Below are 16,756 nucleotides of genomic sequence, written 5' to 3' on the forward strand. Positions count from 1 at the left end.
CATCACTCCTTTTCAGTTGACTTTGGAACTAGAGACGCCTGAGTCATTATCTATCGGTGTGTCAGCATGTTACAGTAACATAATCTCACTGAAAACATGCACCTCGAATTCCAGCCAGAGTAGAGTATCGCCCTCCATTTCACTGCTGACAAAATAGCATAACTTTACAGAAAAGCAAACAAACGTGTCCACAACATTCACCGTTTAAAGAAATGGTCCAGCGGACGCGCAAAAAATCACCTGGGGAAAAAAAGTTTGTTAAATCTAATAAACGTGCGAGAACAGCGATAGGTACTCTTTCCCTACCTTATTAAGGGCTGTCCAAACAGGGCACAACTCTGACATATGAAGTGAAAGTTGAAGCCCGGCAGTCCGTTTTCTGTTTGAAGATTGCCCAGGCAAACATCTAGACTTTCCTCCTCGCCTCCTCCACTTTTTGGTGGCCTCGGTTCTCGTCGGACTTGATGTCACAAGTCACCTGCCAATGGTGTACCTGTTGCGTGTCCATCTATCCTGCCGCTCCCTCGTATTCTCCCCTTTCCCCTTTTCGCGACTTGAACAGCAGTGGAGGCCTTGGGCGATTGACCGATAGCCAAGAGCGTATGTGTGGCTGTCCGGATCCCCGTGATGATCATGCTCAAGGCCCCCGTGAAAGACACAACCAAACTTGGACGGAAGAACCCATTCCGTCCCTGGCGTAAGCGGACCTCCGCACGACATATGACGGTGTCGAGTCGCCTCAAAATTGCGAAAGTTTCCTCTTTGAACACCCCTTCACGCAGCATCCTCCGTTCCCACGCAGCAGAGGGGGGTTCTAGGGCTTTGCTTACACAAAAATTTAAATTACCTCGTAAAGAGCTAATCACTCAAAACATTCCGATGTACAGGTGTTGAGACTCAGAGTTGACACTGTTATAAAGTGACTCGATCCGAGACAGGCGTGAACTGTTGCCCCAATGGTGAACGGATATATATATATATTTAAAATATGAACCCTCTGGTGGATGAAAATTGTCATGAAAATCAACTTTACAGAGAAGCTGAGCCGCGTCAATCGCTCTGTTTAGAACCTTATGTAGGAAAACAAAGTCACGGGCATTTACCAGTTACACCGACACTATCACCGACACGACCAAGCAAGATCCGTGCAGTGTTTCCATTTAAAGCTATCGCCTTAAAACAAGGGACGTAAAATTAAACAACTTGTTTTGTAATGTTGAAAGGTATCTTACATCAGATCGAGAATAACAGGGCCTCGGTGATAGACCCGAGAGAGGTGTATCTCAAAACGTCCCATTCGCATTTGAACCTTGCACATTTAGACCCATTCTCATTTGGTCCTTCTCGTTTGAAACTTCTCATAAGATCCGAATTGGGTTTTTCGTAACTGGACCCATTGTCATTTCGCCCGTTCGCGCTACGACCGAATGGCACTAGTTCGGCATGCTTCTAACGTCGTTATGCCTTCGCGGCTTTGTTGATGAGCCTTACCTTGCTTGGGCCCCTAACATACCTACAGAGATATGCTATGTGTAGAGGTACGCACTGAGAATCGTGCATTGACGCCTGCTTCCCTTCCTCCAAGCAAATGAGAAAAAAAGAAGCGATGAACATTTAATTTGGAAACTTTGTTTGAACAGAAATAGCATACATAATAGCAGTGGTTCTCAACCACTGATGTTTCGCGGACCCCCCGTAGAAAGGCAGAGACGATGGACGACCCCGTTCGGGGTCAGGGGAATTGAAAGGTATAAGTTATTATGATAATGATTTAATAAATTGATATAACCAATTGTTACTGTGAAGTAGACTTATCTCATTGGCATACACACGAGAGTGCTCTCTCGAAAATTGGAACGTTTCTTCTCAGCGTGAAGAAATACATCTAATATTGTCGTGCCTGACTGATGAGACAGGGCTTCACAGAACCCGAGGATGCCTTCGCAGACCCCCCTTTGAGAACCACTGCATTATAGAAGTGGTGGCATTGTCCCAAGTCGAGAGACCTCGAACAATGTGACATTTCGGAATATGATCTGGCTGCGATAAATAGTTGGTCTGTCGTGAAAAGCTAGTAGCTTTTCACGACGATCTTGACGCACTGCTAAAATCCTCAGCAGAGAGAGTATGCCTGTAACGTGGCACACACGCACACACAACACGCACGCACACACAAATTGTATCAATGTATTCATTAATATTACCCTAAAAACAATTTTAGTATAGAAAGAGTCAAGCGCGACGGGTCAAGGCTTGATATTTTCGAGAATGGCTGTTTTGAAAAGGGTCAGGTGAAAAGGGCGAAACGAGAACGGGCCTAAATGAGGAGGGTTGGAATGCGAAAGACGAAACGGGAAAGGGCCAAACGCGACATGTCCAAGAGAGAAGATCTTTTTGAGAATGGTTGTTTTGAGAAGGGCCAAGTGAGAAGGTCGAAACGAGAACGGGCTCAAATGATAACCACCCACCCGAGAGCTGTGACTCAAGCGTGTCATAGCCTCCTACGAAAGCCCAGGTTATCGAAAATATTCAGGAGTAAAGATGCCTCGAATCCCCATCAGTTTGACGATGTTATGCGGTTGCACTTTAGACGTCATTTTCGCTTTGATTTATGTAGTAGAAGTTTGAGCCGCCTTTCTTTTCACAAAGGCGGCTCCAACACATCCGACAGCGCTTCGATCCGTTACACACAACTGAATCGATAGTTGTGTCTGCACAGCCCGAAAGTTTCGATGTCGCCGCGTCGTCAGTGGCGCTCGATCCGTTAAAATCGATACCCGACCCACGCTCACCAAAACAAGTCAAACGAGGTAACAGCCTATCGCCAGGCGTGGAAAGCAACAAAATTCGAGACATATTAAGAAACGATATCGGCGCTAGCGCGTAATTGTCCACTGCAAATAACAATAAACAAATAGGCGGGGAAAGTTTCGGAACTAAAAAAGGATGAAAAGCAATTTTCCAGTGGCGCCTTGCGATCAAAAACGGTTACATTAGAAGGCTCTGAAAGTCGCAGCAGAACCAGCCTGCTGGCAATCCGTCAATGTTGCCAAAACTAGAGAACAAAATCTATTTGTAATAGCCAAGTAAACGAAAATAGAATGCAGTAATCGATTACCTTTTTTGGAGTCCGGGCACAGATTGATCGTACACTGGAGACGCTGACAATGTTTTCGCGGACTGGAAATAAATTTTTCAAAAAATCAAAAGCAAAGAAAACGGCTCTGCTCGCTATCGGCTTGCTGACTGCGTGTGGTCAGGAAAGTTAATTTGTCTGACTCAGCAATTACAATTTTTTTTGTATTTTGTAACTTGCCTTAGAAAACAACGAATCACGGTGGCACTTGCAAGATATCAAATTTTGCTTTAATTTTAAAGGCTATGCTTGAGCATGAACGGACACTCATTATTTCTAGATACCAAAGCTCTAAAATAAGGAAAGGCAGCTGACACTAATCAATATGAAACTAAGGAAAGGAGGAATAATCTTTATAGAATGTTTGAAAGCTTTACATGAAGTAAACACATCGTCTGTAGGAGTTAATTTGTGAACTCAAACCCACCTGTAGATGTAAATGTCCATTTTCAACATTCTCTGTCGAGTTTACGCTACATATCAGGTTTATTCGCACCTCACTTCAACAACCTGCAAGTCAAAATCAAGGGCAAATCCTCAAGCCTCAACTCGTGCCTTGATGGTGCTAGTTTCGCGCGGAAGTGTCCACTTATCCTGGGACGATTTGTATTTTTCCTTTGTTAAATCGACACCTATATTTTCATTGTAGACAGAAAGTATATCCAAGCGCGACTGTAACAATAGTAAAACCTTACGTATTGTACGGACTCCACAGTGACATCTTAAATTATAGTAATAGCCGTTATGAAAGAGTTTTGAAGATTCTTGAGACTGTTATTCTCTAATAAATGCATGTGATGCTTTTTTTAAGCACTGCTGCTCATATTTGTTACAGTTAAGCTAAATTGTATCGTTACCTTCTCTTTTGTAGCACCCGACAATGAGTCGTGGTGTCAAATAAAGGAATACGTAAATCAACTCAGAGAAACGTTAAATCAGGATGCCTAAACATTGCAGCACCAGCCGCCGACGAAAATGTAAAAATGTATTGCATTGCGCAAAAAAAAATTGACAATATATTTGCGTTCGAAATGAGCACAAAAAAGCAGACTAAACTATGCTGTTTGTATACTTTATAAAGAATAATAACTTTGACTTCAGTTATTGTATACCACGATGTTAAAGTTCTCTTTTCATATAAGTACTTTCGAAATGTACTTTTCAGTGGAGCGCACTGCTTGCACACGATGTCGGCTGTACGCTGACTCATCCCAGCCGAAAACGTATCAAACAAGATTACGGTAGTGGCCAAATGAATTCATTTTCAGGGTATTCTCAGACCACCGTAAAGTATCATAGCATTAAATACCCCCCCACCAAAAAAAAAAAAAAAAAATTTAAGTTTTTAAGGCAGCGAATGCGTGCTCAATTTCGCCGACTCTTCACTTTCGCAGGCCCGGAACACGCCAGTAGCACTAAAATAAGTAGGGCCTATATGCTTTTTTGTTAATTTACACGATGCGTTCAATCAAATTATATGTCAAGCTTGTATTAGCAATTTAAAATGTCTTAAATATAATACTTGGACAGTACATGTTTGTTTTATTAAAATGCACAATTGCCATACGTGTTGCGTACTACTTCATTGGTTATTGGACTATGTTTTCTGTACTCGTCAGAGACATGCTTTACTCAGACGAACGAATCGTTTATAAATTTTATTATCATCGTTACGTGCCCACGGAAATACCAGTTGAACACGGTCCGGCTCAATGGACCTTCGGAACAAGAAGGATTTCGAGGTCACCGTTTTTGTGGACACAAGCGCGTTCACTTAACTCATCTGATGCTGACCAGGCATCACCCGCTTTCACGTAAAACTTCCATTTTGACAAAAGTGAGCGCCGCTCTAGGAATGTCTCGACGGATATCGCTCGTTCTATATTCTCCCCAGTATAGGTTCTGACCTATGTATGACCTATGTACACCTAGTGGAGTATTGAGGTGAATCCAAGTTTGATTGAGCCATAGAACTGGCGGAAGAAACCAGGTGTCTCGAGGAACGTTCCGCCGACTTCGGCAGATTCCGCTCGGTTCTCTCGTGCCCCTGAGCATGTACGTAATACAAAACGGTAGAAAACACAAACCAACAAATACCTTCAAAGGCATTCTCCCTTTTTTTTTTTGTGAGTGTGCTTTGTACATTTTCTCTGCCCCAAATACCAACACATTCCTCAATTTGCTGCTAGCATCTACGGGGCCTGGAAGACGTCTCGGACTGGTGTATTTTAGCGTCCCACTCCGCCTACACATAAAAAGAAGTCTCGAAGTGGCAACAAATGACGTCACAAAAGCCGGAATGTCATGCTGTCGAATGACCCGATCCTAGCGGTTGGTCGTAGAAGTTCTGGTGAAAAGTGCGAGCGAAAGTTGAGTGTCGCTGTCGTCGCGGCGTTCCAACTCGTGACTGCCGAAGCTTTCGTGGACTGTCAAGCTGGAGAGCGAGCTGCGGTAGAACAGACATCTGCCACCTCCACCACCGCTGCTGTCACACCGCCAGGATCGTGACCGGCGACGGCATGACACTTTATGACGTCATCAGGCAGAAATCGAGGGACCACTTTTTTGAACGCGGTGAACGCACCGGTCAGAGACGCGTTCTGGGCACCATACTAAAAACGTAAACCAGTTATAAACAGAAATTTAAAAAAGGGCTAAAACAAATTATGAAACGAAAACTCTTTAAGAGGGACGATAACAGACAAAGTTCATCTTCAGAAAAAAAAATTCAACTTCACATGGTTTGTTTACATTTCTTGAAGCGGGACCATCGTTGGCATCCTTTCCGCACATCGTTCGCGTTTTCAATTATAACGAATATTTTGTAAGCAAAATAACCATTTGCAATGCTAATAAGGCAATAACCGATAGTGTCGCTATTGTGGTTCTTGGTCGCTGAGCACGGTTCAGTTCTTTATAATTAAGAGCAAATTATATGCCCACGTGTCGTCGACTACATTGGGCCATTCCAGAATTTGCGGCAATTTATGTAAACTGATACATTTGTAAATCAATCATTCGTTCACTGCGTAGTATTACGCAGTTCTCGCAGTTGCGATAATAAAAAACAAGGAGTTTTCCAAACCAAGTTAATATTTGGGTCAATAGCTTTCGAGCTTCTTTAGCACGTCAGTCGCAGTCACACAGAAAAAGTACAATTTTTGTAATATAAAAAGAAATTAATTACTACAGTCGACTAAGGGCCTATTTCCCATAGAAGAAAAAAACACACTGCTATGTTTGCGGACGAACAAAAAACAGTCTTTGTTTACAGACGTGTTCTTCTGTGGCGAGAGCGCGGATTTCAGTTAACAAAAAAGAATGTTAACAAGATTTTTTGGACTGGTCCGCGAACCGTTTTGAATGTCGCGGTTCCAGTGAAGGTAGATTTAAACGGAACCCACAACTGGTATTTTTACAGTCCGTCGTCTGTTTAAGTACCAAAACCGTAGAAAGACTTGCCAGGTATGCGTGGAATGCTAATCAACTCTACAGCTGAAGAACTGGGAGCCAACACAACAAAAGATAGCACTGAATCGCAATCAGCAACCATGAATATCCCTTTGATCTTCTCACCATTGATAACACACAAGAAAGCCTTGCATCCAATCACAACTCGGACATCCTCGAGTGTCTTCAAAAGACCGTTGCCACATCTTGTCAAACTTTTCATATTTCAATTCCTCTTCGGAATGCGTACGAGTAAGTATCGGCATCCGGCACGCTGCTCCCTAAACAGGCTCATCACGGCCTCAGATAGCTTGCTCACACAGTAAACAACACCGTGACTCTCAAAACGCGGTTTAAAAATGCCGCCGTAATTCGGGGACAAAGAAGTAGGGTACGAACAAGGAAAGAAACAAGGCAACGTTTCGTCGTGATTGCACTCGTCGACCGGACTCTGGGGCAGTTCAGTACAGTCTTCTTGCGTCTCAGTCTTTGTTAAAGTTCGCGCAGTCTGTTGTATCACCAAAGAAGCACGAGTCTGACGACACCAACGAATCCGCAGAACATCGTCCGCAAAAACTCTCGTCGTCGCCGGTGAACATCGAGTCCATAGGAGCGACGCCTCCCTCTGCTATCGAGGCTTGAGTAAGAGGTACAGGACAGCGTAGGTCGTGAACAGGACAGTCTTCACGATGCAGGCTGAAACAGAAGACAAAAACCTGAGCTCGCGGACAAGTTTCATATGATAACGAATCTATAAAGATCGGAGGTTACGTAACTATACAGCCGATGACAGCTCAGGGAACGCAGGGCGCGGAGAATGCCAAACGATATATAATCGCTCCTCAGCGAATGAGGTAGCGGCATTCACAGATAAGGAAGCCGAGGAGCGAATCACAAGGCAAGAAGCATGAACAGAATATGCCATGCCGTGCATTTATTTGGGCGTCAATGACTACACGAGTTTAGTCCCGCGTAAACTGATGTACCGCCTACGGCCGACTTGATGTTGGGCTTACAAAAACATCCTAAAAATTTTGCACATTTCTGCAGATTTTTAGTTGTCACTATAGCGTGATATCTAGAGCTTGTCGTGTCGTTACTTTAGTCTAGCCTGTCAGAACCGCTTGAACGTGGCGAAAAGTCACTTTTGTCATGCCATTTTCGGGCACGACTGAAGCAGCTGCCTGTCATGGCTAACAAGCAGTAAAGAAGTCTGTCTGTTAGCGCGATTATTTTGTAACGTCAATATAGGCCTGGCATGTAACGCCTCCAATATACGGCAAGCTGGTTGTACAGACGTGCCACTTTGTTTGCTCGTCAACAGTGCGTTACCAGGTTAAAAGTGGGGTGCTTAGGCCGCCAGTTTTCTAACGCGTACGTGAAAAAAAAAGCAAAAAAAGGGTATTTTTTGAAGAAAGACCGAACCCGAAGTGTCGTTAAAGCGGATAGAGAGAACGGGGAACAAAAAATACGTAGCAAAATCATCAATTCATGATGTCGCCGCTCGCAAGCTGGCAATCTTTAAAAAAAAAAAAAAAATCAACAACGACTAAACGTATACACAAGCACAGAAAAAGACTCTGTCGCAGGTGTGCGAAGAAAGACCCTCCGAACTTTTTCGTTCGAGCTTTCTTTTAAAGCGCGCTCCGCCCCCGAGCCTTTTAAGTTCCTATGTTCCGCACTTATTGATTCCCTGGCGTAGATCGTAAAGCAATTCCTCGGGAGTCTCTCTAGCGCGCGCGAACTCGCGGAAAGAAGCAGCCTGTTCGGCGTTCGGAAGCAGCGCAGCGAACACGAAGCTGAGAAATAATTTTGTTCCATCATATCATTTTTCAAGAAAGACAGTCGCGCACGAGGTCGCCGCCTGTCCGAACGTCTAATGAACTTTCAGTAGTACTCAAAAAATGTAAGGAAATACGTCCTCACAAAATCCGCACAGAAAAAAAATAGTTATATAAATATTTTTATTTGTGTTTACATTTTTCGCATTTACGTATATGTCGGATTCAAATGTTAATTTGCGCAAGATTGAACGATATGACACCTGACTCATTTCGAAACGACCCGCCCCCCCCCCCCCCCCCCCCCCCCCCGGGGGAGGGGGTGGGTCATTTTCTTTGCGCTTGCTCAGCTCTCACTTGTCTTCTTAGCTTTCCCTTTAGTTGAGAGCTCTCCTCTGTAATTGGATGTCCTATCTTTTAGCGAGGGACCGACTTTCCTCCTCAAGCCCAAATTTCCAAGGAACGTACCATCGCCAATGACATTCGAGACAGTGCTAATGTAAATGCGCCGCAGTTGAGGTGTTGTTAATTTCCCACGTTTCGTTCCTCTTTTATGATGTTTTGTTCGTCTGGGCTGTACTTAGAGGAATGGCACGCGATTGGAGGCAGCTGTTGAAACTATAAGTTGGCGGGAGTTTTTTATTCTTTATCCTTGTACTTACCCCGTAGATGGGCCGAGCTGCCTCGGTACCGCTTGATGGTAAAGGGGTCTGAAGAAAAAGAAAACAAAATGTGTGATTATTGGGGAGCAAACAATTTCACTGCAGGGCCGCCATGAACGAGGCTTTGCAGACTTCGTGAAAGTATGCATTGTATTGAACTGTGGCTTTCACTTCCTTATATTAGACGCTTTGCACCTAGCATCAATATAACCTTTAAATAACAAGTAGTTGAAATACTTACTTATTACAATTTGGGTATTGTATGTTTCGAATTTTTACACGTACTGGATGAAGCATTTGTCAATTTATTGAAATATTGAAAAAAGAGTATTTGAAATACAATTGCGAGCAAAAAAAGTTTTTCTTTACTTTTTTATTGAGCTGTGAATGTTGTTAAATGCATTAGTCTTGACGCGATTGAGTCGTAGTAAACATCAAGTATAAAGATAGGCGAGAAGAAAGATGCATGCCTGGAGGGGTAGAAGAACCAATTCTTTGGTTGGGGTGCCTCTATTTAGTTTTAGTCTTAAACGTCGCGTTTTTCTTGGAGGTTTGCACCATTTGCAAGTACGCTCGCATTAAGCTTAAACACCGGAAATAGGGTACAACATTGTTTTCCCTTGCGTCTTGCCCGTCCGTCATGCGTAAACAAAGTTTATTTTAAAACCTATTTTTTAAGCACTTTCTTGTGTGATCTGTATTTGGGCAAGAATTGAAAACAAGTATTTGAAGGTGATGAGATACGTTTTGTGTTATTTGTATTCTGTAATGTTTCTTATTAAAAGCGCTTTGTCAAAGTACCTTGCATATGTTTATTGATATATTTTTGCATGTATTTTGTTAATTTATGGTATGTTTGCTGTGCTCACGTAAACCTTTTAGGTGGCATTGATGAACATAAATTAGAACAATGGCAAGATTGCAGAATGGCGGCGATCAAGGGGGTATGATAATGAAACGAGAGTATTACTCATAAGTAACATGCGTTTATTGTTACTTATATAAAAATTCAACTTCCGGACCGTGCAAGGCTCATAATAGATTGGTAAATAAATATGAATCTGCGGTGGAGGGCCGTTCCTTCTGTTCATTTCATGGCAACATGTAATAAATAAGATAACCATGAATATTCTTCGAGCTCAAAATCTTTAACTGACGGTGTCCAGCGCATTCCCATTTCCACGTGACTTAGGAGCATAAACTTACGATAATTTACTGTATTTGATGTAAGTTGTGGTAAATTGAATAAGTCAGTTGAAGTGAGCCTGGTAATGAAAGAAGGTGACGACGATCAGAACGGGCGGGCAGATGAAAGAAGAAATAAGATAGAATAAACGGGTCTGATTAGCTTCTCCAGTGTGGCAATAATTTATAGACCACTACATCAGAGAATACTAATTGCCCCAGATATAAATCTCATCCTTCGCTTTATCCGTTAAAACACTTGAAGCGAGAGAATAAATGAGAATATATTTATCGTTCATAAAAATAAAAATGACTTCGGTTCGGTGAAACCCTTATTAGCTGACGCCTTAGATTTACGTCAAAGAAAATGGCTTGGTAAAGCAAAAACTGTTCAAGGATCACGTATCTTTAAGGAGACATATCCTTTCAAGATTATGTTAGCTCATTAGACAACTAATCAATAATGAATAGTCAGTAGGGCAACAGAACGATAATATAAAACAATACGTGGTCACGGTTAAAAAAAAGTCGATTTTTTTTTTTTTTAGAGTTTGAAGCGTTGCATAAAATGTCCTGCCTAAAGAGACATGTCCTCCGTCTAACCAAGGGTGACATACGAGGCCGATGGCCTCAAAACGCTTCCTTTGTTTTCCCTCGCGCAGTACTTTCACTCACTCACTCACTCACTCAGAAGCAAAACGCAGGTCGAGCGCTAATTGGATTGGATAGCGCTCGTCCCGTGTTTTACCTTTTCGGTGTGCCGTGTTTTATGCGCTACTTTTTTACCGTGCCTATAAACAACCAACTAGCTCGTCAATGCACTATTTCATTCTGTTTAAACGTTTACTAAACACATGGGAATGACGATGCGGCACGTTTTCAACTGACGCAGTCTATATTCGTGCTCTGACCGTGCGTTTACTGCACGCAAGTAATTTACGCATTTTCCTTACCGGTTGGGAATAAACTGTAAAGCGATCAGGAAAATAAATTTAGATTTTAATGGTTGTTCGGTTTAGTAACTCTTTGATGTTATTTTTGCAAAACAAATTTAAAGAATCAAATCATCTTTCTTTTTTTCCCCCTCCGGGCGTGAAAATTCAGACATTTGCATATGCAGTGCGGCGAGTTTAAATATTACTTTCGACCCTTTTCTTTCTTTAGTTGAGACGCCAAGTTTGAAGAGGATTAGTATATATATTGATCGCGGAAGTGGTTTCTAAACTATTTTGTTTTCTTTCCAAACGGTTCGAATTTCACAATCTGCAAGAACAGGGTAACACGTTTTTGTTTCTTCTTTATTGTCACTTGACAAAAAGAAATTCAAATTAGTTTGTTCAAGTTATAAAACAAAAAGTGAATTCTTGACGCGTTTGCTGGCCGGCAGATGTCTATCAAATAAATGCTCTAGACATTTTTTCTTTGTGCGCTTGAATTGACTGGGAACGGCCGAAATTCATGGTGACAGGCGTGAAAAGATATCATTTGAAAGCTTCTGTTTTTGAATGCTACTTGGAAAGTAATATCTATGAAACTTTTATAAGTTACCAATAACACCTGTTCTATTGCGTGTTTATCTACACAGGACGTGTGATCACTAAAATTGTTGTATTATACGCGTCGATTAAACACATTTATGACACAGTTTTTCTCCAAACTTGTTAACTACACAGATAGGAAACTACGTGTTATTAACCAGGATAGGATGACAAAAACAGAAAGCTGTGGCTCCAATCCACGCTTTGAAGGTGGTTGGGCAGCAAAGCTGTAAACGACACCCACAACGATTACCCATTGCGACGTCTCTTGAAAAGTGTGGTGACGTCACTACGTGATTCCAGTGTTGTTGGGTACATTACCACTCGGAGTAGCTTACACAACCGTAATCTTTACCGGGAAACACACGCGGGGAGAAGGAACGTGTTTCGCATTGTTCGCAAGCGCCGTTATCATCCATTATGCTGTTTGCATTTCACACTAGGGCTTCGAATGACATCAACCCCTTTCGAAGCAGCCGTAAACCTTAATAATTACCGGAACACGTGGGAGGGTGTTCCTATTGTTCACATGCGCCTTATCATCCATCATGTGGTTTTGATGATTGTTTTGTTGTTTTCTTTATTGAAACGAATACTGAGCTGGTATGCTGTATGCATGATTTCAAAGGAGATATGCTGTATTTCCTTCAATTGTTCGCCGGGAGATTCTTTTTTGCTTACAACGCCAACGACACGAAGATTTCCTTGGCTGGTAGAGGTACGCAGCTTCGCTGTAAAAAAGCAAGATATTTCATATCATAATTTAAATTACGATATATATATATATATATATATATATATACATGTATATTAATTTAAGTCACGTGGACTGTCATATTTTGGTCTAAACCCGGTCTTTGACAAAATAAAGCACCTCAAAAACATCTTACTACAAAATTGAAGTCTCCGTCATTCGTAGTACTTTCGATGACAACATTTATTTGCGGAATTCACGGAAGAATCATTAAGTAAGAAAGTTATTTGTGAGGATAAAATATAAACCTTTCTTTTCATACCCTTGAAAAGTTAGAATGCATTGAGAAGCTGCTTTAGTGTTGTCATAATTTTTCTTAATTTGGTGTGCTTCAAAAGTGTGGCTTTCGCAAGATTCTGGCTGGGATATGTTTGACTGACCGGCACCACGGACATTGAAGTTTTGTTTATTCCACATGAAGGCATTCCTTTAGCACTTTGGGATGAAAGCGCGCTGCTCTGAGGAATCGTTTGTGCGGCATCGGTAAACATCAAACTTAGATAAGATGAAAGCTATATTCATAAGCTTTATATATTTATTATAAGTGCTTTATATTTTCATACCACGACGCATTGGGGTAATTAAAGCATGTTCATGAACGTATAAATCACAAATAAAATTACTTTATTTGAAAAAGTGAACAAAAATTGTGTGTCCATTATGAATGATGTTTTAGTGAGGTATGCCTGAAGGTGTATTAAAAAGTGACATGGATCCCATTTAAAGGGATACTGAACTGAAATTTGGATTTCGCGCAGTTTGATTGATTAAGATTTTAATGGCGCAGCGGCAACGGTGGCCATAATGCGCCAAACAAAATAAGATTTCGCAAAGTAAGGCTGCAGAAGTGTTGAACGGGACGCTACGAACTCCAAAACATTACTCGTACATCGATATCTCATACGGATGGCCGTACGTTTGGAAAAGAAGGGCGCGATCAAGCGAGTTCTTTGACGTAACTGTCCTCCGGGAGAATTCGAGAATGAGGAGAAGCTGCCTCGCTTCTCCTCATTCTCAGAGAATGGGAATCGTGACGTGGTTTGTCTCGTCGGCCTCGTCGGCCGGGTTCAATCGCACACTTCTTTTCCAAAAAAATACGGTGATCCGTTAGATATATCGCCGTATGAGTGATATTTTTTGGTTTTGCAGCTTCCCGCCTATCCGCCCGGGCTTGTTTAGTGAGCTCGAAATTTCGGTTCAGTATCCCTTTAAATGAAATATTTGTTTGTTTTCAATTCGTTGAAAAAAACAAAAAACATCATGATTTTTATCCACCTCCTCGGGAGCCGAACCCCATTTGTGGGTTTAACCTTGGTCAGTCACACACTACATAACAGGCTTTTAGCTTTGAAATTAAAAGAAGATAAAAATGCATTTGAACAAACTTTTTGTTCAGACGCTCAGATGTTAAAAAATGTAAATTTAAATACGAATATAAACACAATTACAAATTAAATACAAATTGTATAAAAGCCTTTTAGCTTTTAATAAAATTTGTTTTGCGGCTTCACTCGAAATGCGTGCAAACTAGAAACTACTAAGAAAGAGGGCGTAAGGTTAAGCCTTCACATAGAAAATGCAATTAAACAGGGACACACTCGTAAAGAGTGACATATATCTAAAGTAGCTTTCGTCTACCGTTTTCTAGGCAGCGCGTTAGTATTCAATAAAGTTTTACGAAATAATTACAAATAAGGGACAGAGCACGGACAGAACATCTTCTGACTTTCAACTTTTTCCTTGTGTGTTGACAGCCGGAAGATCTGCTGACCGTGCTCTGTCTTTTTTGTGCAATTCTTTCGTAAAATTTTACCTTTCGGCTTTTTTCATTTTCTTTTTAAAAGTTTTTTTACTCCATGTGTAAAGAAGGTCAGGAATGAGACGCTGGAGCCCTACATTTTCCTTCAATCTACTATACAATGATGAGAATGAAAAATACTTACAATACTTCAAGATAGACGAAACATTAAAAACTAAACTTCTCGCTAGCTGAGATTCTGTGACAGTAGTCTGCTCATTTGAAACTCGAACTTCGTGCATTTATTTCCATTTGCTCCGCTTTCCGCAGGGAGCGAGGGGTCACACCAGTTTCCGCTGTGCATCTGGATAGGCTGCTGGTCTCTATAATAGTAAGCATCTCAATATGAGATCCACCGACACTCCACGTTTCTCTATTTCACGTCCTTCCATAAGGAGGAGGACGCCTTCGTTCGAAATGCAAATGGCAGAAACCTTGACCTCGCACCCTGTGTTTATCATGTCTCGTGCTAGCTCTGCCACACGCGTTTCCTTACAGATAGAAGAACCAACATTGCGGCACCGGCAGGCCTTTTTTGACGTCTCGCAAACTGCCAACGGACTGGTCGAATTTTCGTGGCAAGAAAAGCAAAATGATCCGGGGACACAAGGTGATGAAGAGGAGAAGATGAAAGCTCTTGTGGACGTCAAAGAACTAATCTCACACTGAAATGATTAGGGTGTAGACGCAAAGCTATCCGGTTTGTCTCCACTCACGGTTCGGCGCGTTCGTAAAGAGGGTAGAGGCAGACAAGGTAGCCAGCTTTGCGTGTCCCCACTAATCCTTCCAACCAGAGTTCGGTGCTCTGATCCGGTCCCCGTGCGCTCTGGTCTCCTCCTCTATCTCAGTTTACATCCGCATGGTCACAGGCAGTTTAAAAAGAGCTGGGCATGGAAAGTTCCGATGCAACTTATTACCCCTCCGCAGCCAATGAAGTTGTTAGGATAGACGATAATATAACTTGGAAGAACGAACCTGAAAACAAGAAGCACGAACCCAACGAGACACGCCCAACCTGCGTTTGTTTAGCTGTCGGCGACTTGTCTCGATCCGTCAAGAATATTTCCTTTATTTTATAAGCCACAAATATTTGTCAACGCCAAATATTTTTTTAATCGGTGTTTAGTGCTTACCCACGATGCTCCTGAATTGGTACTGCGCTGAGAAGCCAGTGCCGTCGAAACGGTCGTTGGTCTTGAAGGTCACCCTGAAGAAATCTCCCTCGGACTCGACATTCGAAGGTTTCTGCATGCCGCAGTGGCGCGGGATTTTGCGATCCGCGGTGTGGAAATTGGAAAACTCGATGTAGTCGCTCGCCGTTTCCGCCGTGCAACTGCAAAAAAAAAAAAAAAAAAGAAACAAATTAATAAACGCGAGAGAACACGTTTTATGCGCTCGGAAGTTTTTGGAAGTATACTGCCCCCCCCCCCCCCCCCCCTACGAATTCTCCTGACAGTACAGAACGTGCTGTGGACGTCCTTAAGATCGCTTAACGTCCCCCTGACATTATGTGGACGTAAGGAGGACATCTGCGTCGCCAACGTCAGTACTTCATTCATGTACCTCCAATCAGTTCTCTGCAACCCACTTTTAAGATATGCTACCCCAGTGGTAAAACGCCCGCGGGGACTCAAGTGCTATTCGAACGCGCAGGGATCTTCTTTCTAATTGGCTGAATTTATTAAAGCAAGACCGACGCATGATTAGGGTGACCATATTCTTCAGGGTAGAAAACGGGACATCCCAGCGAGGGGGGGGGGGGGGGGGGGGGGAGGGGGGGATAGTGCTAAAAATTGAGATTGGGAGAAAAACATTTAATGGAATAACTGCTGTTATTTTAAAATGTCACCATATTGCACTAAATATTACTCTCTAAGAAATCCCCCGCCAGCTTTCACGCCGCTTCTCGACGACATTATGTGGCTGCTCATTACAAAACTATTAACCCACTTGGCCCAAGCAGTCGGAAAGGGAGTCGCGTAGCGTTTAATTCAGCAAAATTTCGTCGCAAATATTAGTTGCTTTTTTTAGTATTAAATGCAGAAAAGAAAGGAAAATATCGCGAAATGCTCCATAAAAATGAAAGCCGTTTACAACACCCTGTAACGCCGAATTGGAACGCAGCTCTTGAGGAGGAGGAGGGAAGGATACTGAGGGGAGCGTATACCCCTCCTTTCTCCTCCTCCCCTCACGGGGGGCACGTGACCTCGGGGGGGGGGGGGGGGGGTGGGGTCACATGATCTGGGGGTCACGTCACCTTAAAGGGGTCACGTGACCTGACGTGACCTGGGGGTCACGTGACCCCCCTCCGAGGTCACGGGACCCCCCGGGGGGGGGGGGGGGGGGCCTTGCGTGGTGCATTATGGGATATTTCCCAAAATGCACCGCGTGGTTACGCCGACGCCGACGCCGCTCAAGCCGGAAACGGGCGCCTAAGAGCTGCGCTCTAAAA

General features: G+C 42.7%; 1 protein-coding gene across 1 annotated transcript in view; it reads right to left on the minus strand.

The window, feature by feature from the left end:
* Window positions 1-9,006: 9,006 nt before the first annotated feature.
* The window catches only part of LOC8027543 (suppressor of lurcher protein 1), a 94,816-nt gene continuing 87,066 nt past the window's right edge, over window positions 9,007-16,756 (minus strand). The window contains exons 12-13 of the mRNA XM_029976425.4: window positions 15,438-15,637; window positions 9,007-9,077 (exon numbers count right to left, since the gene is read on the minus strand). Coding sequence (XP_029832285.4) covers window positions 9,007-9,077; window positions 15,438-15,637 — 271 coding nt within the window. The remainder of the gene's footprint in view (window positions 9,078-15,437; window positions 15,638-16,756) is intronic.

The sequence above is a fragment of the Ixodes scapularis genome, unplaced genomic scaffold (assembly GCF_016920785.2).
Source record: "Ixodes scapularis isolate PalLabHiFi unplaced genomic scaffold, ASM1692078v2 PGA_scaffold2__306_contigs__length_199485367, whole genome shotgun sequence".
Taxonomy (NCBI): Eukaryota; Metazoa; Arthropoda; class Arachnida; order Ixodida; family Ixodidae; genus Ixodes; species Ixodes scapularis.